The following is a 24,551-nucleotide window of genomic DNA, read 5'->3' on the forward strand; positions in this document are numbered from 1 at the left end:
TATACAGTATATGTGGTGTACAATTCCTTGGCTGATTAGATTTTAGACACTTGACATCTTGATATAAGAATTGCAAAGGGAGACAGTGACAGTGAGAGGACAGTGTGAGGACATAACGTGTCCAAGGCTGGGTTGCATTTGTCAGATGTTTGGGTGTAATTACCTCCATCTTTACCTCACAAAACACATGTTTGAGAGCAGAAAATAATCTCTTTCTTGCTAGGTGAGAAAAAACAATGAATGGAGTCTAATTTCCCATCATGCAATGGCACATTGCTGAATTCCTGCTCCAAACCAGTCCTTGTCTCTCTATGCCTCACACATTCCTATCTCCCTTTCTCTGAATCTCTCTCGGTCATTCAGACTACATTGTATGTGCTTAACCAGGCTTGGGTAATTATTCCCAGCCTTCCAACCAGAACATAGTAAAAACCTTATTGACCATCTGAGACCAACAGGCAACACACATATTCCCATACTCTGATGACACAGACTTAAGCTGATACACTTTCACACGTCCACAAAACACACATATGCACTGATGGCAATGGCACACATTATGTGCATGCACAAACACATGCAGAGAAGGTCTGCTGAGTATTACTGTAGCAGCAGGCCATTAGCAAAAGAAGGGGCAGACAATGGTGGGAGGCCCAGGGCTTGAGAGAAACTATCGCCAGCGATACGCATGCCAGCAACCACTACAATAGAGCCTTCAGAGGGAACGACAAACACACACAACACACACACAGACACACACACAGACACACACACACACACACACACACACACACACACACACACACACACACACACACACACACACACACACACACACACACACACACACACACACACACACACACACACATTTGTTCCTCTGTTCTACTAAAGGGGTAAAAACAAGATCTAGAGATCCAGATCTCTCTCTCTCTCTCTGACTTGAAAACAATCTGAAAATACTGTTACCACATACATTAATTCCATAACCAGCACTCATGAGTTGAGCATTCAAGGCCTTTTTGTCCCCACACATCATTTTAATCAGTTTGCCAACTGGCCTCACAGCAAGGAAAGCCCTATGTGTGCCCAATTAGAATTCTTTATAAATAGCTTTTGATCATTTGACCGTATGCTTGAAAGGGATCAGTCAATCTAATGATATGCTGTGTTGGCATGTTTTGATTGTGCTGACACATCATAAAATACAGATTCTGTCTAGTAAAAAGGAGTTTTGCGTACTTACGGGAGATAGACCATTCCAGACTGAAGCTTGGCTCCCTCCCAGAAACAGTCCAGAGGGGTGATAATGAGGCAGGGATGTAGCTTTTCTATGATCTAATTGAACAAAGACATGCCCACACACAGTAGGTTTGACAGACATTGACAACAGGAAGTGTTTATAGGAAAAAGCATCAGAGATAATAATATATAGTTTGTACTGGGCATGTTTCAATATGATCCAGAGAATAAAACTAAGTGACCCATACTAAAGCATTTGCATCTTACCTGATCCATAAAATGAGTTTCTGTGACTAGTTCTCCTGATTTGTAGCATAGGTTTTCTAATTTCCATTGTCTGAAAAGGAGAATAAAAGAGTTTATGTTTATGTTGTTATGGCCATATAACACCATGAGCCCTTAGGCTAGACTGATAAAAATAATGATAATAGATGATAATAAATCTTTCATCATTATGAGGTACTGCTCGCCAAAACATAGCTGAATATGCAGGTATGCTGCATACATGGACAACAAATCAGAAAATATTATATAGCGCAATCTAATCTAATCCTATTCTCAGGCGGAAGAATATAGTACTTGGGCGAAGTGGTATGCTCGCAGCAAGCCTGTCTGAGAATATAGTTCCCGGGTTGGTTTATGGTTAGAAGACGGCTGTGTCTCATGTTACGTTGTTTTTTGTACACGCTGTGACTCTACAAATCACAACATGTAAACAGGAACATGTTGGCGTTATTTTGTCACTTTTGTCACAATTCGGAGCAGTAGGCTAGTTGGAACCAGTTACCTGCAGGATCTGTGCTAGGCTAAGCTAATGCTGGAGCCGTCAGACAGCGTTACAGCACGCACGGAGATGAGAAGGGTGTCTGGGGGTTACGGTGAATAAACTAAATTCCCAATAAGTCGGCGCGTTCCTTTAAAAGCGGCACATATTTGTTTCAGAGCTATTTTTATTTTATGGCATTAAACTGCCCTTCGAGACAACGTTTTGATTTATTATTTGGGGCAAATAAACTGGAATTGTCCAGAACTGGAAAATATGATGCTTAAAGATGTACAGACAAGAGGCAAACTGGAACACAGGTAGACATGAAATAATTAGTTACCTGTTATAAAGGTAAACATGAACTCTGCTAGCACGGATAGCTGACTCCAGGTGCTGCAGGAGCGCATCCACTGTTAAAACATTGGCTCCGTCCTCCCGCGGCGTCTGGATCATAAGCTGAGGGTTAAACATGGCCTCCTCACCTATATTCTGACGCGTGTACTTCAGTTCCTGGTTCACACGCCCACCAACTGGACAAAGGAGAGATAAAACACGCATATTTAACACACTCTCACTATATTATATAATATAATATATATATATATATATATATATATAATGTCTAAATCAAATGCAAAGACATCTCAGGCTGGCCAGGGCTTTATCACACTAGTAGTGAGCTTGTATCACTACAAAGCCAAACATCCTAACTCCTTTGAATCCAGAGGAGTAACATCACTCCAACAAATCCACATTTTACAAAAAAAGCTCAATGTTTCTACTCAAATTTGCTAACAAGTCAGCGGCGCCAGACCACGTTGACTACAGTGTGTGACAGTACGTGTGTGTATGTGTTTGATAAAGAGAGAGAGAGAGGCTCTCTTCCAGGCATTGCTCCCAGTATCGTGGTGGGACTAAGCCCTGTGCGTGCGCTCTGAGCTCTTAGCTAGATTGAGCTACAAAAGCAGCCTTTCAAGCCCTTTAGCTGCCCTGCTACACCCCAGTACAGCCAAGGCAAATCTGGCAAAGTCTCTCCCAGAAACACACACACGAACAAATGCAGGCAATTGCAGTCATGAAAGATGGGCAGAGTCCCAGATTATCAGTCAAATGCAAGATTAAACAAATGTATTTCACAAATTCATAAGCTATATAAAAAATGTTTACGTGCATTTTTCATACTCTATTCAGCCTGAGATTTGTGTGTGTGCCTGCGTGTGTATCCTTAAGTTCCGTATCTGTGTCTGATTTACGAGCAGAGGATTTCAGTGACCAAATGTTTAGTGAAAGCTCATGCAATTTGTAGTCATCTTTTTTCACTTGCGCGCACACACACACACACACACACACACACACACACACACACACACACACACACACACACACACACACACACAAATGCTTAGTGAGAGAGCTGAGAGCTGTGTGAAAACTCTGTAACATTTTATTATGCCTTAATCCAATTTAACAATTCCGCTACATTCGTGCAACAGCAGGCATAGATTGAATATTTTCAGCCCATTGTAATGGCATTAAAGTTGAACATAAGTACGCCTGTTCTGCTGAGCTGGACCACCCAGTCAGACCAATGGAACAGGCAGGGAGGGGGGCCATGTCTTGGGGCATTAGGAAAACACATTTGATTTCTTTTTTTCTGGACCCAAACAGCATTCCCATCTGATCCTGTCTGAAGGCATGTTTATAATACTCATCATTAATAGCAGGCCTAGGCTAACCAGAGCGACATGCTTTCCACTGCTAGGCCAGCTACACGGCTATGTTACACCAGCCTTCAGAAGAGCACGCATGGAACTCATTTAGACCCTACGCACACTGACAGTGCACTAACAAGTCGACTTGTCTGGTACACTCAACGCTTAAAGGCAAAGCTAGCCCGAGGCTTGGTTAAGGTGCACTGCCAAGTTGGAACATTGGAACACAGGTATGGAGAAAAGAGGTCCATCTGTATTCAGTTTCTACATATGCAAGTAGATGAGGAAATGTCTGATTTAAAAAGATTTGAGGGACGAGCTTAGAAAGAATTCACTGTCTGTTTTGAAGACATTTCATGTTTGGACTGCCACCCAAAGACCTTGAGTTTACAGCAAGCAGCGAGGGACGGGACAAGTCAAAAGGAATGTACTCTCTCTCTACAGGAAACAGCACATCATGGCCTCGGGCTTAGAGAATTCCACACTTCATGAGGTTACAGCGTTTTGGGGTTAACACTCACACAGCCTTGGGGTGAAATTAACACCCCAGCTGGACCAAGAAAATGTATGAGTGTGTGAGTGTGCACTGACGTTCTGGCGAGCATGTGCGTGTGTGAGTGCGTGTACACACAGCTGTGTTTCTTCAATGACACATATTCCCATATTCATTCTCCTAAGAAAACTGGTTGACCTCGACGTGTTGATATCTTGAAGGTGTCCTGCTCCAGGCTCAGCTGCTGTGACCTAAAACAAAGTGTCACTGACTTTCAAATGCTTCCCAAACCAGCGTCGTTTCTCACTCACTTCCTTTCTCTTCCTTGTTCTATCCTTCCGGCATCATTCTCTTTTCTTTCAACCAAATTTGCTTTAATTGTTGATTATTCTTTTGGTTATTTATTGAGATAATACCAATCTGATGTTACCACAGCCCAAAGTGAGGCCTTAAACATACTCAACATAATAAATGATTTGAATGATATCAATCGATTATTCATTAATTACATTTTCAAACTTCAAACGTCATCGATTGACAAACTGATTTACAGCTAGAACATCTGGTCTATTAACCGATAAGTCGATCAACAGCAAAGCACTCAGCATCAAATGAAGATAATTGGGAATTGTTGGAGTTGTTCTTTAACCGTAAATTAGAAAATGTCACTGGTTTCTCAAATGTGAACTTTTGCGGGTTTTCTTAAAGGTCCCATGGCATGAAAATGTCACTTTATGAGGTTCTTCAACATTAATATGCATTCCCCCAGCCTGCCTATTGTCCCCCAGTGGCTAGAAATGGCGATAGTTGTAAACCGAGCCCTGGGTATCCTGCTCTGCCTTTGAGAAAATGAAAGCTCAGATGGGCCGATCTGGAATCTTGCTCCTTATGAGCTCATAAGGAGCAAGGTTACCTCCCCTTTCTCTGCTTTGCCTGCCCAGAGAATTTGGCCCAAACATGAGAGAGAGACATCATGGCTTTCAAACAAGCAAAGTGGCAATTGGTCAAGGCCACACCCCCACCCTCCACCTTGCCCCCCCTATCTCCTCCTCAATAGCTACAGACACAGAAATGGCACATACTAAGGAAAGCTCACTGTGGGACTGGCTCTAGTGGCTGTAATTCTGCACCAAAGCTGAATTTCGGGGGAAAGAGACTTCAGATACAGTATTAGGGGACCACTAAGCTCTATATAAAAGCATCCAAAGAGCACCATGTCATGGGACCTTTAATCTTCTGTGATAATTAACTAGGTACCTTGGATTTTGGACAACAAGCAATTTGAATATGTCAAGTTGGAGATTTTATAGACCAATGAATCTGCAGGTTAATCAATGATAAAACGTTAAAAGAAATGTAGTAGTTGCAGCCCTGAATAAATTATTTGACCAATCATGTCAGCACTGCTCTCCACCTAATTCACACACCTGTGTTAGTGTGTACTGCCATCTGTTATATCTGCATATGTGCGTTGCCCGGTGAATGATCAAAAACACTCCTAAACTAAGCACTTCTCAACACAGAATCGAAGTGAGAAGAGAACAGAAGAGAACAGGAGAGGAGGGAAGAAGTAAAAGAGAGAAGAAGAAGAAGAAGAAGAAGAAGAAGAAGAAGAAGAAGAAGAAGAAGAAGAAGAAGAAGAAGAAGAAGAGAAGCAGGCCTATGTGGGTCACTGTATTGGAGTGCTCAGTGCGGGTATTCAGTGTGTTGCATAACATTAACCCCTGGTCCCCCCTATTCTCAAAGTAGGGGGACGGGGGGGGCGGTGGGGACGAAGGGAGAGAAAGTAGGTTTCTAAAGAACTGACATCACCCCTTCCCTCCTTTCAGTTCTGAACTCCCCCTCATCTGTATACTCTCATTTTCTCTCTCTTTGCTCTATTCAGCTCTACTCTGTGATTGGCCAGATCATGGTGGCAATCAGCCCGGCCCCTCTGTCAAAGCCAGCCCACCCCCCTTTCCCCTTGCCAACTTTCTCTCTTTTCCATGCAACACACAACAGCATAGCCTCACCCCTTGCACACACTCTTACTCCTGACAACGGAAGCATCCCTCACTTTCAGGGAAAACATGCACCAGCGGCAAACAACTCCTACAACTGTGATGCTTGTATGAAAACACACACATACACACCTTGCTCATACTGTACATACAAACATTTCACCTCCCACCAACAGAAACCAGAATGACCTTTCAGCAGATCTAGAACCTTTTGTTTGAAGCCCCTGTGACTCTTACCAGCACTTAACGGAGGTCTGCTATAATATCTGGCCGGGACCGCATACATGCATACATGTATTTGAATATACTGTATGTATGTGCTTGTGGCTAAACACATCTTTGTGTGTGTGCGTGTGTGTGCATAGAAAGGATTAGCTGGATTAGGCCCCCTCTCAGCAGGGACCCCCTGTGGTGAGGAGGAAGCCCACCAAAACCAGGTCATCTCTCTGACACCAAGTCTATAGCGACCTCCCATACCCTGAGCCCCCTATACCGCCAGAGGAAATGAAGAGGACTACACAGCTCTCTGCAGAACACCTACATGAGGGTGTGATCTGAAACCCATTCCCAAACACTGCAAAATAGCCAAAAGCTACTTGAAAAGATAGTTTAACAATGCTAATATCAAAATACATGTTCCCTTGATGCAGATGTTTTTATACATTTATTATACGTTATAGACAAGACAATTATACAACAGGAATGGATAAAAAAGAAGAAAAAAAAACTTTATTGTGTGCTTTCATGTGACCATTTTCAGATAAGGTAATTGTTTAGATAGAAATGTCATCATACAGTAAAAACTCAAACACAGGGCTTTCATTTGGAAAATCTGACACAACTGATTATGCTAAGGCTGTTACTTAAGACCTTTATCAATGAAAGACAAATGTACAGAATGGATAACAGAAGTGCGTTTCCATCAACTGGTTTGGGAGCGAATAAACTACGCTACAGCATAGTTCCGTCAGAAATTGGCGCTATAGGCTACGCGTGGCTGTAATTTGCCAGTAAACAGAGCAGAAGAAGTACAGAGGCCCGTTCCAGAAAGCAGGTTTAGTGAAAACTTTGAGTTGGTTAACCCTGAGATGAGGGAAACTCTGGGTTTTCCGTTCCAGAAAGAGAGGTAACTTAACCTCAGAGTCAGTTACTATGGTAACTGAGTCTGTGAACCTAACCTGGTCGTGGACAGGCTTTAACATCCCAGCAGATTCTTTGTGTCGCATTACGTTTTTTGCAAACGGCAGTTTTCTTTATAACAGCAGCGGATCATACTGTAATAGTAAAGCCACTGTATGTAGAGCCATCAGAAAAGTGTGATCGCTCTGAAACGTTTTTTAAACGTGTTCCCTGGACACAAACCAGTGAGAGCCATTAAAAAGAAATAAATTATTATACTTAGTTCTGTTAATGATCATGGTGCTGCAGCCTCAGAATGGGAATAGTATAGTTTACTTTTTCGCCCGCAGGATTGCACCTGAATAAAATTATAGGTGTAGCCTACAATTCCATTTTTCACCAGTAGCCTAATATTATAAGTTAACTGTGATTAAATATGAAGTTAATACACTGTTAATGCGTACACATTGACTCAAGCAGCAATTTTCTCCCACACCAATTCTCTCTCTCTTTTGTGAGTATAATAATGTGAGTGAAATGTTCATGAACTTATTCGGCAAAGGCGTTTCCATGTACCATTTAGTGCATCTACTCTTTTTCAACAAAAGCAAAAACCAACTCAAGCGAGTGTAAAAACCTATATGATACAATTTAGAATGTTTTATCAAATTTTGTCGTTTCCATTCAGCTTTTCTATACGATACTTCAAAATGTGCATTAAAATACGTGAATGAAGACACGGCTATAGATGCATTTGTTACAAATCGTTCCATAAATATCTCTCATTTGACCTTGCTTAGTCCCTGCTACAGGTCAGTCTGTTCAGGTTGAGTTTCTCACCCCAACTCACGTCCCCACCTCCTCTTTTCTCCTCCTTCCTGTTTGTCTCCTCAGCTGCTAATGCCAATCCCCTGACAGCGCTTTGATCACTGAGAGGAATCCACCTGTTGGCTTCCTCCACCATTCGTCTGCTTCTATCTTCTACCATCTGCTGTCACTCCTTCTGTCTCTCACTCAATCTTTGTTTCTTGGATTTTTCAAGCAAGTAACTGCTGCTTCATATTATTGCTGCAACTATACATCTTGATAGACCCGCTCAAAACTATTCTCTGTGGCCATGAGGCATGGCTGAAGATATCCTTATTATATTATGAAGATGAGATGTGCGAATTACTTCTAACAATGAAAATATGTAACAATAGCTAGTTAACAAAATTCAATGTGCCACAGTTTCCTGTCAATGGAGCTGCAAAGATAAATCAATTACAATTAGTTATCAACTATTCAATTAATTGCCAACTATTTTGATAATCGATTATTCGGTTCAACAAATTTTTTTAAGAAAAAAGTAAAACGTCTCTAATTCTAGTTCTTTAAAATGTGAATATTTTCTAGTTTCTTTACTCCTCTTTGGCAGTAAACTAAATATTTTTTTAAGACATTTGAGGATGTCATCCTGGGCTTTCACCATTTTGACATTTTATAGACCAAACAACTCATCCAAAATTCGAGAAAATAATTGACAGATTAATCAACAATGAAAATAATCGTTAGTTGCAGCCTAATCTATATCCACAACGTTCCACTTCCAGGATTGCTTCGGTGCCGCCGGAAATTCCATCGGATGTCCGTTACCTTCCGCTTTCTTTGTGTTGTAATTTTAAACTCCGGTGGATTTATGAGGACTATGGTTAACTGCTCCACAGATCTCTGCAGGGTAAATCCAGACAGCTAATTAAACTATGTGTCCAATCTGAGTTTTCTGTTGCACGACTAAAACAAGTATGTTCCACCAAAATGTTCCTTCCCATGGCTATTTTGCAGCGGTACTGTGGCACCGTCCGGCGCTTAGCACCACCCAAGACGATTGCGATTGGTTTAAAGAAATGCCAATAAACCAGAGCACGTTTTTCTCCCATCCCGGAATGCTGTGTAGAGTAGCCAGACCCTCTTCCCCAGCACAACCTTTGAAAGAAACAATCAGCTTGTTTACAAAATTTGTTTTAGCAATGTTTGCCTTTTCTCAGGAATCAGGATAATATCTTCAGCCTTTTATCATATGCTGGATTGCATCAGTAGAAGAGCAAAAGTGTGACTTCACCAACCACATCCACTATTCTTTGAGATTTGAGATTTGGAGGGTTCTGCAATGCTGGTGTGGCCTGGCTCTGCTCTCATACATACTTCCGCTCAATTTCCATTTTCCTTCAGTACACCATCTGGGTTTGCGGTATATTCTTGGGTTTTCTCTGGCCAAATATTTACCGGTCCAATCAGCGAACAAAGGGAGTAGCTGAGAACGATGACGTTGAGGTTGTGCACTAGTTTGAGTTGTAGTTCCGTAATGGCGGCGGAGAAAGATGCGAGCGAAGCCATTCGCTCCGTTGTGGCAACGCTGCCGAATATCCAGAAGTTAAAGCCCGAGCAAGAACAATCTTTGCTGAGTTTTGTTGGTAGCCATGATGTTGTGGCCCTCCTCCCCACGGGGTTCGAGATTTTCCAGCTCGCTCCATTAGTGGTGAAGGAGTTAGCTAAGGCGAACGCTAGCGATGCTAAGCCGACGTCACAACTAGGGCTGGGCGATATGGAGAAAATCAAATATCACAATATTTTTTACCAAATACCTTGATATTGATACCGCAACGATATTGTAGTGTTGACTATTGGTGCTTTCACTAAATATTTACACAATGAGATTTTTGATAAATAATCATCAGTAATGTGGATATAATGACTAAATGGGTAAAGGCAAATGATAGAACAGTTACAACAGTCTGATAAGTTCAGAAAATGACATCACTTTACTGTAATGCAGCCTTTAAAACCAGGAAAAGACAACAGTTGTGTCATATCAGGATATTACGATATCCAAAATCTAAGACGATATATAGTCTCATATCACAATATCGATATAATATCAATATATTGCCCAGCTCTAGTCACAACCAAATGTTAGCGATTGGTTATGGCAGATCCAGAGTGGCTCTGGGCAGATCCAATAGTTTTAAACTTCAACAGAGTACCCGCCTTCAAGGAAGTTAACACTTGTCAATGGAGAGTGGCCAGACTCTCTGTACAAATGAAATGTACGAGAGTCTGGTAGGACCAGCCTAATGCTGGTGTGAACACAGCTACAAATATGTGATGAAAGGCCTCACTGAGAGCAGAGACCCTATCTGACCCATGTTGAGCCCCCCTCTTTCCTGCTCACCCTCTCTCTCTTTCCCTCTCTCCTTTTAGCTTTCAAATAGGAGGGGGCACACAGAAGAAGGGTAAAACAAGCAAGGTAGAGGGACCACAAAAGAAGAGGAAAAAAGTGAAAGGATGACCGAGAACAGAGAGGAAGAGATGATGAGAAACAGAGAGTGCTCTGACATGCAGCTGTAGCCGAGTCTCCCCTCATGCAGCTACACACCCCTGAGCACCCCGACCCCTGACATAAATGTGACACCCCAGCTGCCAACTCCTGCTCTCTGTCCGGACCCCCAGCCATACCACCAACCCTCACCCCCCAACTCCAGCATTACCATATGTATGGCTCCCCTCGCCCCTGATTATGCTAATTACCTGTCCAGCCCCTGCAGCCCCTTAAATGGGTGTATTTAGCAGTCGGCTGGCTCCCAATGCAGCTTCCCCTGGGCCCGAGGTGTACATTCACACACTCCTCAATGGGCAGATTCTTCCACGTTGCTGCCTTCATTCAGGTTCCACTCTCCCCTCCCAACCCCCCACCTCCACCCCAAAAAAACCCTTTTCAGTGCCAATGGATTCACAGAGCAGTGGAAAGAGTAGTAGCACAAGAAAACGCTGACAGAAATACTGTGTTTGTAGCATGTGCATGCACGTGTGTAGTGGTTCAAGTAGAAATACCCAACACATCGGACAAATTATGTATTAATACGTGTATTCGACCAAGAGGACATGCTATTGCCACTGTAAATTATGTAAAAGTTATCAAAACTCTCCACATAAAATTCACTCTTTTAGTACACTCATTTAAGTAAAATAAGAGACATTAAAACAATAATTGTAAAAAGAAAACAACTATTCCATCAACTCCAGCTCTGTTAGGAAAAAATTCTCATCCTGTATCTCCTGTCAGTGCCTGTCCAATGCAAGCCAAGTGAGCGATCTCCCCCTGCTGCATTTACTCTCCTGTAATTGGCCCACAGCCCAGCCATAACAGTCCGTGACATGAGCCTGAACAGCCAATCTCAACCAGCCATCTCTCAGTCATTTCCTGGAAAGATGGCCCTTGATTCCAGGTATCCCAAAATCACACATTCCAAAGTGTGGGATAGAAGACATAGAAACAGAGTCGTGTTAATGGAAGAAAGGGTTAGGGTGTTAGGGTTAGGGGGTTAAACAATATTTATTTTCCAGTTACTTAATTCTTCGATACATCTTTTTATGGTTTCCTTTACACTTATATAATGTTATGGTCACTACAGCAGCCTATCATTTGAAATTTGACAATTGCTCCCGTCTGAAAAAGACCTGTTTTGTCTGTCTCTTTCGCTGCTAAATGCTCCACCATTTTCATCAGTTAGTCACAAACTTAGTGTAGTGTACAGTGGGTTTATGAGAGATTGTTTGCTTGAAACATCTGCCTGCTGTGGCCAAAAAACGACACTGATGACAGCAGTGAGAGTAAACCAAAACAATGAGCTGAAAGACGCTAAAACGCTCCGTAGAGCTGATGTGAACTACAGAGTTGGGTGATTATTCTCTGTGGTTTTAATCACTTCAATTATTCTTTTCACATTACACAGACATTTGATCCACTGTTAATAAAAAAAAAATATGGATAAGAGCAGCTTAACATAAAAATACTGCTGAAACTAGCCTAACGATCTGACAAAGCGATACCAAAGCTCAATCTACTTTTGCACAGCAGGAATATTTTAAACTTACACCGAAAGGCAAAGTTTTAGGATTTGCCTTTTTCTATCCATTGTGCATGTTCATTATTTTTTCCTCTACAAATGTGTTATCCTGCATCTGGCCTTAATACAGCATGGGATGTTGTTCACACAACTACCGTTCTGCACTCACTGTGAGCAGCCCTGGGCAAAAATGTCAGATGTAAAAGTTTAAAACAGAAAACCAGGGAGACAATGACAGAAAAAGAGTAATACCTATACCTAACAGTCGGGTCACAACTTACCAATGTCCTCATGCTTCAGTCAGACTTGCAGGGCGGTCTTAGTAAAGGAGACTATTTCACTCTGATGCATACTGATTCAATCTGGAGCTCCAAACTTCTCAATCATCTGAGAGAGGAAATGTTTTATATCACTTTATCTTTATGCCTTGCATGTGCATGTGTGGTACTTGTGTAATTGCTGTTGTTGCCAGATTCTATGACTGAATGCTGTAGGAATTGCAATGAACTATACTGCTACGTACATAACCCATGTGTGCCAGAGGGGCTCAAAAACTCCAACGACACACAGAATTTGGAGAGGTTTATAGAATGTGCATGAAAAATGATCTGCGCTGCAGTCTGAAAAGTATCAATCCACACTCCAACCTCTCTCCTGGTGTATGGTAGGCACTGCAGCCAAAACACAAACACACTACCGCTACTATACTCCTGCTTCTTCCCTCGCTCGGTCTCCCCCCTCCCGCACGCACGCACACAAACACACACACTCACACTCACACTCTGCTGTTTTGTACTTTCTCTACCCCTCTGGCAGTCAGCGCTGTGAGGGAGGGAAGAGAGGAAAGGGGAAGAGGGAGGGAGGGATAGGAGAGTAGGGGAGGGGAGGGAAGGAGGGAGGCCAGACCACCCTGCTCTCATGGCAGGGCTGAGTGTTTACATTGCCGTGGCTCACTCTGTAATACATCTGGCATTCTGAGGCCACTCTCTCCAGCCAGGGATGGGGGAGTGGTGGTGGTGGAGGGGGGGTAGGAGGGGGAAGGAGGCTTGGGTAAAGAGAGAGACCTTTCTGGCAGAGAGGAAAAGAAGAGAGAGAGAGACAGAGAGAGAGAGAGAGAGAGAGAGAGAAAGAGGTAGAGAGAGGGAGAGAAAGAAAGAGAGAAGGAGGTAGAGGGGGAAGGTAATTCTCTCTGCAGTCTCCTGTGGTCGGTCATTTGCAGGGCTCTGGTTTTTGAATAAGAGCGCCTGAAAGAATGCAAAATGTAAACAGAGAGCTTGGAGGCATCTCAGGATGTCGTTTGTGAATGAAAGTGCATTTGCCTTGAGAGCAGCACACCCACACACACACACACACACACAGTTAACAAGCAAATTATAAGTTATTTCAAATTTACTTTTGCCAGGTAGGGGTAATATACACAAAACTGCTTTCAAATGAGGGAGAGCTAGCTTGAGAAAACAGTGCTGTAAGTCTGTGTACAGTACCAGAGGCGCAATGTTTCCCCACACTAAATCCCTCACCAGCAAGCCTGCACTTTTCATCAACTCGTAAAGTTTAACACAACAAGCTGGAATGTTATTCCTTCTATAGAGGTTTAATCCTGTTTGTAGTGAACTGATAAACACAAACTTAATTGAGTTCAGTTTGGAAAATGTCAAAAGTGTGCATGTGTGCAGACTCACATTTGTGTGTGACTGAAAGATAGATGACTCTATGTGGTGTATTCTGTGCAAACCAGCAAAAGATATTGGGTGTGGGCGCATTTGTGTGTTTGATTGCCTGTGGCCTCTGAATGAAAGCAGTTGGAGATGGAGTGTGAGGGACAGGGTGAAAGAATGAGAGAAAAAAGGAGAAAAACAGATGAATAAAGAAGAGAAAATAGCAAAGAGAGGCCCATCGAAATAGCCTGCCATGCCAGTACTGGTCAACCACCTACTGACTCACAGAACCAAAATGTGTGTGTGTGTGTGTGTGTGTGTGTGTGTGTGTGTGTGTGTGTGTGTGTGTGTGTGTGTGTGTGTGTGTGCGTACGTGTGTGTGTGTGTGTGTGTGTGTGTGTGTGTATAAGTGTGCGTGCATCCATGCATGTATCAATGCTACCATACACATCAAAAGCTGGATAATTCAATCATGCAAACCACAATCCTCTCAAAGGAGACGCCACATTCAGGGCACTCTTCTTCCTCCTCCTCATCTTCGTCCACAAGAAAGGATGTCAAGGCTTCTTCCGCATGCACTTAACATTATACCGCTCCCTTCTCCGCTGCCATTACCAGCAAAACAACAAAACAACCACCAACTCTGTCAACTAAGCTCTTAATCACACTAGATACAAAACAGACATGGGAGGGAGTTGCTTTAAAAAAAATTTGGTTGGTCCTATCAGAGTGAATTCTGAAACCTTAAATCAGGCTGAGGATGCACACAAACATGGACTAGCACCATTTTAACCATTTGATATCAGGAACAAGCTGAAGGCATAGGGACATATGCACATAACATAATGAACATTCAGGGAGTATGACTTTGAAATGCCTAATGTCATTCCTCAACATATATTCGTTACAGCAGGAGTGATGGTTTGCATTAATGTGGAAGTTGGATATTTGTTTGAGTTACTGTACAGTAATTCAGAGATCCGATTCACTGCCCTCTGCTGGAGGACAGATGTCAAAAGGTTAAAACACAAATTCATAAAATTAAATACCGATACAGGAGAACAATGCATAGTCTCCAAACAACATCTGGCCCATGAGATGCACTCCTACAGGCATACATAGGAAAGTACACACATGAACATATACAGGACACAATGCCTTGTGACAGCTGCGACTTCTGCTGGATTTCTCTCCCCCCCCCAACGCACACACACACACTCTGCTGTGAGTCTTCACTCTGCACCCAGGCCACAGGGTGAGTATCAGGTGAGGTTTTAAATAGTGGGGCCTCTACAAGATGACCTCAGGGTCCCAGGGGTCTTCCCCGTGGCCCCTGCCCTCTACACTTATGTCCCCTAAGAAAGCGCTCTGGGACCTGGGGCCTCCCCTCAGTCTGTAGCCTTACAATCCATAGCCCTATGCTCCAGTCCAGGCCATAAATCTGGGGACTAAAAACTCATTTCAACTTGAATCACTCACACATATCTCTGTGTCCATGATGAAAACAGAAGACATCCTCTAAATGCTGCAAACCCCATCCTCTCTTTAGTCGATGCTAAAGCTACAGGCTAACCACAACTCAGCCCAGATTACAGTACAGCTCCATCTCATCTGCTTAAACCCCAGTTTCAACTTCAACCCTTGCCCGGAGCTTTAGCTTCAAAAGCCCTACTTCCAAATGTTCTCCTGCCGGCACCCTCTCTCACCCATCAGCACATCCGCGTAACCACAGCCTCATATCCAGCTCCAGCTCCTCTCTCAGCACAGAAACAGAGCTAAAGAGTGAGGGGCCATCCAACAGGAAGGCCACTGTTTACGCGATACTGTTTTAATTAGAGGCAAGCGGCGCTGCTATTTTCTTTACAATTTGGCCTATGTTTGCCTTAACCCAGAATGCCAAGGGATGGCTCCATTTTCCATGTGTGGCCAGGAGAAACTCTCAAGGGGTCTTACTCCTCTCTTCTATGCCTCTGCCCCCCAAACGTGGCTTATAGCCTATAAGTAAGTTATAGGTAATCATCGCAAGATCATCCGGAATCTTCTGCCATTTAAAACTGAGGCTGTATCTGAAGTCGAACGGAGGCCAATAGGCATGTGTTCGGACATTGATGAAAGCACACAGAGGGTGGCGAGCCACATTTGTGTGTGGGGAGAGCAAGATAGGAGACCACAATACTACAACTTCCTGTTTGAGCCAATCATTTCCTGTGAGCGCCACAGTGGACATAAACACAGCATTTATCTGCAGTGTGGATGCAGTCTACTCTGAATACATGCTACTATCATTTTGATGTGGTCCTTGTAGGAGAAAAGTAATAAAAAAAGAAAAGAAAAGAAAACTAACTACTACCTAAAAGTATCATTCCCTAAATGTTTAGCAAAACACTAACCCCCATACATCCTCATTGGTTTTACACAATCAGCTCTTTGTGCAGGCATGCGTCTTACTCACAATTGGTCTCTGTCGCTTTGTCTAATAAACAGAACTTCCTGTGTCTGAGTGTTTATAAACAGTGCTGAGTGAGCACTGTGTGAGAAGAGACGATCACTGCGAAAGCTGCGGCACGTGACAGCGTGTAGAATAAACATACTAGCCAGCTCCGGTACGCAGCTAATGGTGTTCCGCTGTAGAACTCGGCACTAGCAGAAAGCAGGTGACGACAGACACGGCATGAGATCACAAACGTAAAAAATGCGGCTCCGGTCAATTGTAGAGGAATTGAGAGCTCTAATATGAGCTGGGTGTATTGTGTGTGTGTGTGTGTGTGTGTGTGTGTGTGTGTGTGTGTGTGTGTGTGTGTGTGTGTGTGTGTGTGTGTGTGTGTGTGTGTGTGTGTGTGTGTGTGTGTGTGTGTGTGTGTGAATGCGTGCGTCCACAGGCCACACAGCTTCCAGGCGGGGTCGTCCATGGGTCGCCTGCGGAGGGGCAGTTCCAAATGAAACATAAACAGCCGCTCTGTCCTCTCTCCTCTTTTTCCTCTCAGACGATGGGCCAGTCCCCCAGCAAGGCCCAGCACAGCGTTCCACTGGCCAGGCAGAACTAATCTATCCCTCAGCTGTGCAGTCTAATCTAAACAAACAGATCTCTCCCCATCAACATCTGGAACCCCTCACATACCGGGACCTAGGAAACCACCAAAGCCCAGTCTCTTTCTCAGTGTGAGTATGAGCCAGTGTGAGACCATGTTGTCGATTGTCTACCAAAGGTCACTAGACTTGGTTCAACTGTCAAAGCTAGCCTGTTCTGACAATACCAAAATTCTTTTGTGTAACTTCAGTGAAAGACAAAATAGGAGAGGAGGCCCAAAAGAAAAGCTTACAATTTAATCATCAGTCATGTCATGTGCCAGTGAATTTGATGTAATGCCAATTGTGTCACAGCTAACTTTACAATCGGGCCGGTGGATCATTTTTTTAATACCAGATTATTTTTTTTGTCTACAAACAAGAATAATGGCAAACACTAGTCACACGTTACCAGGGCCCGAACTGATATATTTTGTCTGACATACACAAAAAGGGTATTTTTAATGATAGGAAAAGTAACAAATCTTCACATTTGAGAAGGTACAACAAGGCTTTTCAATAAATAACTTCCTAAAGATCCATCCACCAAACTACATATTCTTGAGCAAGAGACATTTCATCCCTTGTAGACTTTAAATGTGGCTGTTCGCAGTTTGCTGCTTCATGAAGCAAAGCAGCTGCAGTAAGCTTGAATTCATAACCGTTAGAATGTATTTCAGTGGCGAAAAGTTTCCAAAGTGCCAAAAAGTATCAAAACATCCATAGAAACTCAAAGAACTGCAGTATAATGTACTTCTCCGCTGTCCTGTATGCTTAAATGCTCCAAATAATGTTTTCCAAAATATGGCTAAATACACTACTTCCAAAAGAGTTCTCAGAAGGCTAATAGTGTGACATGTAAGAGTAAATAAAGACAAATATGAATCACAAGTTGCCAGAGCTCAAAAGAGATGTCCTTGAATTTCTTATTTTGTTGTAAAAAAGATATTTACAATGATATGAAACAGGAAACTTTGACAACTATCACAAGGAAGCGTTTCCTAGGGCTGGGCAATATATCGATATTATATTGATATATCTTGATACGAGACTAGATATCGTCTTAGATTTTGGATATCATAATATTGCAATATGACATACAGTAAGTGTTGTCTTTTACTGGTTTTAAAGGCTGCATTACAATAAAGTGATGTACTTTTCTGAACTTACCAGACTGTTCAAGCTGTTCTATTATTTGCCTTTTCCCCACTTAGACATTATGTCCACATTACTGATGATTATTTATCTAAAATCTAAGTTTGAACATATTTTGTTAAAAGCACCAATTGTCAACCCTAGAATATCGCCGCAATATCGATATCGAGGTATTTGGTCAAGAATATCGTGATATCTGATTTTCTCCATATCGCCCAGCCCTAGCGTTTCCGAGTAAATGGTTGATTTATTGACAATTTCAGCACTTAAGGCCAGTCTGTAGCAACTTAGTAGTAAAGCATGCATTATCAAGTCTGTAATAACATTCAGGTTCATATGCTGCCCCTCACCGTAGTAAACACGACTATGATCTGATATGTGAATAGGGTGTCAAAACAAAGTGTTCCTCTGGCTACAATCAGGAGTCCTGTACTGAGGAGCCACCCCTCTGCCTAAACTGCTGCAAACTGCGCCTGCGCCACAGATTAGAGGAACACGCTGTCTGTCAGACCCCTGCAGCAGCACGCAAGGAGAGAACAGCCAACCCGGGGAGGAGGTGGGGTGCTTGATCTGTGTAAGAATCAAGTCTGCTTTAATGTTTGATCTCATGAGCTATACTTTTTTTTTTTTTGAGGGAGGTTAGTTAAAATGGGATGAAACCAGAAAAGGTACAATTTTGTTTCTTTTTTCATGAGCAAAAAAATACAGTTTCTCAGCAGCAAAATCTGCTCCTCCATTCATGACTCCTACAGCCAACTCTAGCCCTAAGTGCAGGAATGCGGATCAAAGGAAAGGAAAAAAAAAAAGTGCAGCCCCTTCCTCTTACCCCCCAAGCACCATCCATACGCACAGTCCCTTTTTTCCTTAAAAATGTTCAGTCTTCATAAAGTTGTTTCTGAAAAACGACAACAAGTGAATGGCCTATCCACTCCACAAACACAAGTTCCTGTCCTCACTCCGCTTTTTCCCTGCAGCCGGAGACAAATCTTTTTGGAAAGTTGAGAGCTGTCCAAAACGGGACCACACACAGTCTCTGAGCATTCAACTGCTGGGGGCAGGCAGGCAGGCAGGCAGGCAGACAGACACACACACACACACACACACACACACACACACACACACACACACACACTCACAAAATGGCGGCTTTGACAAAAATGTTCTCGACCCCAAAAGCTGCTTATGAACTTAATTACAACCTTACTTCTTAGTGCAGTTACAGTCACCTCTTACACAGCTTGTGGGTGCATCTAACATAGTTTGAGAAGCTGCAAATATGTGAGGATTTATTTTTTTCAAGTTTCACTTGGCCACTTGCCAGGGCCTAAACAATAAACAATCCCCCTGGCTTGTTTAGTAGCACCCACCAACCCTATCTTCTTCCAATCTAAACCACCCCATGCCGTTCCAAACATGAAATATCAAAATGTATAGCTTCAAAAGCATTGCAATAATGAATAATCCCAGCATCTTACATTAAGATTGAATAATAAATCAGAATGTCTTACCTTCTACCCAGAGTTTCTCCACGTCCGTCTCCAAATTAGCTGCCCTTAAGCCCACAGCAAAAGCTCCGAAAATCATGAGGCCCACAACCAAAAACTTTCCGCAGTTCTTTTGTATGTAACAGCCCAGCCTAAATAAAAGTCTCTGGAACTTCGCTCTCAGCCATAGAGGTGCTTTCCTCCCAGTTGCCTTCCCCTACAATGAGACAAGAGTCTTAATGTTACTGTCAATTCAAACACAAAACACTGTACTTACATGGGCAGCTATATCTGTAGGGTTTAAGAGAAAAGGTTTGACGTTAAACAGGCAAAGAAATGACTACCACAGGGGGTCCCAAATGTGTTCGAGTCTAATACGGGCCCCAATTTGACCCATGGAACCTCATCTGAGAAGACTAGTTGTTATGATTCACTTTAAGACTGCAAATATGAAGGCTGTGGGGGAAATGGGAGCTGTGATCAAAATGCTAAAACCCATTCACTGTCTCACTCGGATAACCTGTGCTGATTGAAATACACACATCTGCTGAGGACAGTCTAGAAACCACGAAGCACTCCCCAGAGCGAGAGCCACAAGTTCTGTCATATCAGTAACACATAAACTGTAACCTTAGCAGGAGACATGCAAAAAGATGCTATCTTCATCCCCTACAGGTCACCAACACACACAGCCTGATCCATTTCTGTCATTTCGCTACTACAGCAATGATTTATGGAGATGCTAATACAGACAGACTGACATTAGGTGTCACAGGTTTGTGTTGTTAGGTTTCAAAATAGGTTTGCAGCTGGACCTCCAGAGCAGATGGAAGTAAATAAAAAGGAGATAGCTGTCAAGACACAATTATACAGTAGGTAACCTTTTGATAATAAGCCTCCCCTGTGTCTTTATTTCACACAGAGATGCAAAATATAGCCTACAGGGTCTTAAAAATCCTGCATTGGATGCATAATACTCCTGTAAAATATCAGACAGACACCTTAAAGTGTAATAAAGGATATACAGTATGCTCCCCACCAACAGAAGGTAATCTCTTTTGGGAGTAGTGCAATTTGTCATTGAAGTAGCGTACTGTAACACTCACGCCCACACATCAAACTTTAATATTGAATACCGTGAAAATGTGAATGTGTTGAAACCCACAAATACCACACACACACACACACACACACACACACACACACACACACACACACACACACACACACACACACACACACACACACACACACACACACACACACACACACACACACACACACACACACACACACAACTCCACTCCCCGTCCGGCAGCCCGTGTGTTCCGGCCTGCACGGGGAGTGGAGGAGCCATCACTGGGAGACTCACAATATTTGTGAACGGAAGAGGGCAACCACATGGATTTTTTTTTTCTCCTCTCTCTTTACGCTAGTCTCACAAGTTGAGATGTAGACTACTGTCATACAAACCTTCAAATTAGCCACCAACACTTTTTACGCAGCTCATTAGCAGAGAAACGTCAAACTGGCTGTGATGAAACGGTCAATGGTAGTGTTGATTGGGAGTGAAAGCTGCATGTTTTGCCTTGTCCGAGACCGTTAGAGGTTGGGATGTTGTATTAGGAACAATCGAGCGGTTGCATTTGCAAATGTAACTTTGTTTCACATCCTAACATCCCAACAGCCGGCTGCATAAGAGTTGAAATGTTGCATGAAATAAAACAAAAACAACCCTCTGCTCACTCCAACCTTGCCTTACCCCTGTGCCCCGCTGCCCAGCCCGTCCCGTTACCTAGCAGCGACTGGACATAGTTTGGCCACTTTTTTTCGGAGAATACAATAAAACTAAAAGACCATAACACTCTCTCCCGGTTAAGATGAGAAATAAGCACCTCTGTTATTTGCTCCAAAGCAAAGCCCGCATCGCAGTAACTCGGCCGCTGCAAATACTCCAAATCCAGCGGTGTGTTGCGGGTATAGTCCCCCCTGTTCCTCCGCGTTATCCTCGGCCGATCGGGGTCTCGGTTTTCCTGCTCGGAGGGCGCATTAGCAGCCGAGGCCATGTTGCCTGGACTGCGAGACCGTTTCCCACTTTATACTATTTCCCCGAAAGCGTGTAGCGATATCCCAAGGCAACAAAGTTTCACTCTCGGAGATCTCACACCCGTGAAGTAGGACTTCATACTCCTGTTGGAGACGGCGAGTCAAAGTCTGCGCCTTCCATCCCAACATTTCGCGATCCGGAGGTCTCCACCGCTTTCACCGCATTCACCGTGTCTCTTAAAAAAGTAAGTTTCTCTCAAAAAGCGAGGTCCGCAAAGTGATTCCCATACACAAGCATTCTGGTGAGATCTATGTGGTCTTCCCATGGGCCGCGCGTCACGGCCAGCTCTGAGATTCAATAGAAGAGGGGAAAAAGACCTCTCTCCATTTGGAGGCAGAGGAGGAGGAGGGGTGTAAAGAAGAAAAAAAGGACTCGAGATCCCGCCTCTGGGGCTGTCAGATTGCAGGACTTTCTTGCATCTGATTGGTTCCAGAAGGGCAAAAATTACTCAGCAAACACGACTATTATTAGCTGCTTAGCAACAGCTCACTAAAGTAGAGAGACCACCCAGGCAGGGAGACCTCATGTGTGTGCATCTCCAACTTCAGGGGAGGCTCGCTGAGAGCCAAACCCGCTTGGTGCGTTCAGTGTTGTGGGTTTCCACACAGCGCCCTGTCGCTAAAAAAGAAGCATTTCCAAGAGAGGACCTGAAGTCTGAGGGAAGCTACACGATCTGCGCGATGGAAGTGGGCCGAGGAATGTCAGAACTGCAGTTTTTAACTTTAATTCTGTTTTTTTCTTCTTTTTTTTCCCACCACCATGATGGTGGTAGTTCAGCCTCAAATTACAGCGGTTCAAGGGGAGGTCCTTCACTATGTTGTCGCTATAATGTCAGCCCCACTATAACATGTAGGCTCGTCTTTATAGTGTGCAATTTAAACTTTTGAGTCGTGCTATTCGTGTATTAAGCTGTTTGTGCAAATAACAGGAATTAATCCAAAACTTTAATATTTTTGGATTTTATTGATTAATGTTTTGTCCATCTCCAACTACATCTCAATATGTAGACAACATAGGCTACAGTATAAGCTAAAAAAGAATCATCTTTAGACACACTTATTAAACGCAAATAACTGGGTGAAATTTTTCTGTTGTTTTTTTAAATCACAGTGTGCTGTATTAAAGAATTGTGATTTACGCGCTTTTTCTCATGGGAATGCTTATTTATCCTCTTTATCAACTGTAGTATTATTTAGTATTATTATAGTATTATTATTGATAAAGCGTGTTGTTATTCACTGTTACAATATCAGAATAGTGCGTTGATGTAGCCTAGATCTAGTTAAAAAAAAAACTCTTCGCATAGACCAGCTGCAGAGAAAAATGCCCAAGATGTAAACATTTTTTGTTGCCAATAACGCATGCAATGTTAAACGATCTGACATCTGAAACGAAGCCACACGGACCAAATGGCTACTTTGTGGATTTCATCAATATCTTCACCATTAATCGTCTATTTCGGACTATAGGCTATATTGTCTGATAATGTCTCCTTATGCACCTATTATCAGATAACCATACTTAGCGAGTGTCGTGCTGCAGACACGGCCTATGCCCTATGCGTAACATTTGGCAAATTGTAGACAGAATAAGCGCATGACCAAGAATTTAAAGACTTGTCGGGTTAAATAAATATACATCAACATAGTTCAAAACAACATATGTTTCCCTAAATGTCACCTCAAATTAAAAACCGTCGTGACGTAGCACCAATGGGAGAAAATTAGCAAAAAAAAAAGTAACTATGAAATATTGTATCCACGACTTCAACTTTTCTTTGAAAAATAATGCAAATATTACTTCACTTAACTCCACTAAACTGTCTTGATGAATGTGAATAAAACAGGATTAACAAAACAAACGTAGCCGTGTAGCCACTTTACGGACCATAGTATCAGTCTACCAGCAGCCCCCGCACCTCACACCTGAGCCATCCGAGCTCAGCAGCGGCTCGTCTAGCTACCAGCCACGCACTTACCATCTTCAGTGCAGGTGGGGAGAGCTTTCAGAAGAAATCCTTGATATAGGCTATGCCCCCCCCCGTGGAGTCCGAAACGTGTCAGTTATGATGATGATAAAAATAAATGCTTTATCGTTTTGAGGAGAGGAAAAAAAGGCGCATCGTAATCCGTCTTGGTCGCAGGCATCCTGCTCTGCGTCGGAGAAGGATCGCTCACAATTACATGGCAGTTCCTTTTTGGCCACGTGGGTGGTCCCGTTCGCTCCATAGGCAGGACTCTGACTGTCACGTCATTAGCCCAAAATTGTAAACAGTACCAACCCATGCACAACAGCATCCCGTTTCTCAGTCACTCAATAAGACACGCACACACACACACACACACACACACACACACACACACACACACACACACACACACACACACACACACACACACACACACACACACACACACACACACACACACACTCAGAGAGAAAGAGAGCACAGATGTACATGCTGTCCAACAATACTTCACACACCTGTACATGCACAGGTGCACACACAAATACAGTTGTACACAAATGAGTGTATGCAAACATTTAGACACACGCATGGAAATATTAACACATTTGCATACTTTTGAAGGCATGCACACATGGCTCAGACATACAACATTTGTGTTAATACTGGAAGTATGTGCACACAAAAGTACATTACAACCATGATGAAGCTTGCAGACATAGGCACACACATGCACACCCAATCGCATATCCAATTCACATATTTAATATCAATTAAATAATTTTTTTTCTGTCCTCTGTATTCCTTCTTTGGATGGACCACCCTGTTTTCTTTTAGAAAAGCTTAGATGATAAAAGCAAAGGTGTTTATCTAAACAAGGATATCCATTCAGTCCCA

General features: G+C 42.9%; 1 protein-coding gene across 5 annotated transcripts in view; it reads right to left on the bottom strand.

The window, feature by feature from the left end:
- The window catches only part of ptch1 (patched 1), a 60,197-nt gene extending 36,355 nt beyond the window's left edge, over nt 1-23,842 (bottom strand). The window contains exons 1-5 of one of the 5 annotated variants that reach the window (XM_039803334.1): nt 23,667-23,841; nt 19,606-19,798; nt 2,349-2,538; nt 1,510-1,579; nt 1,247-1,338 (exon numbers count right to left, since the gene is read on the bottom strand). In XM_039803334.1, coding sequence (XP_039659268.1) covers nt 1,247-1,338; nt 1,510-1,579; nt 2,349-2,538; nt 19,606-19,798; nt 23,667-23,669 — 548 coding nt within the window. In that variant the 5' untranslated portion in view covers nt 23,670-23,841. Of the gene's footprint in view, nt 1-1,246; nt 1,339-1,509; nt 1,580-2,348; nt 2,539-19,605; nt 19,799-21,476; nt 22,859-23,666 lie in introns of those variants that run through there. The other 4 variants (XM_039803333.1, XM_039803337.1, XM_039803336.1 and 1 more) reach the window with 4 other exon arrangements.
- Nucleotides 23,843-24,551: the final 709 nt, after the last annotated feature.

The sequence above is a fragment of the Perca fluviatilis genome, chromosome 6 (assembly GCF_010015445.1).
Source record: "Perca fluviatilis chromosome 6, GENO_Pfluv_1.0, whole genome shotgun sequence".
NCBI lineage: Eukaryota > Metazoa > Chordata > Actinopteri > Perciformes > Percidae > Perca > Perca fluviatilis.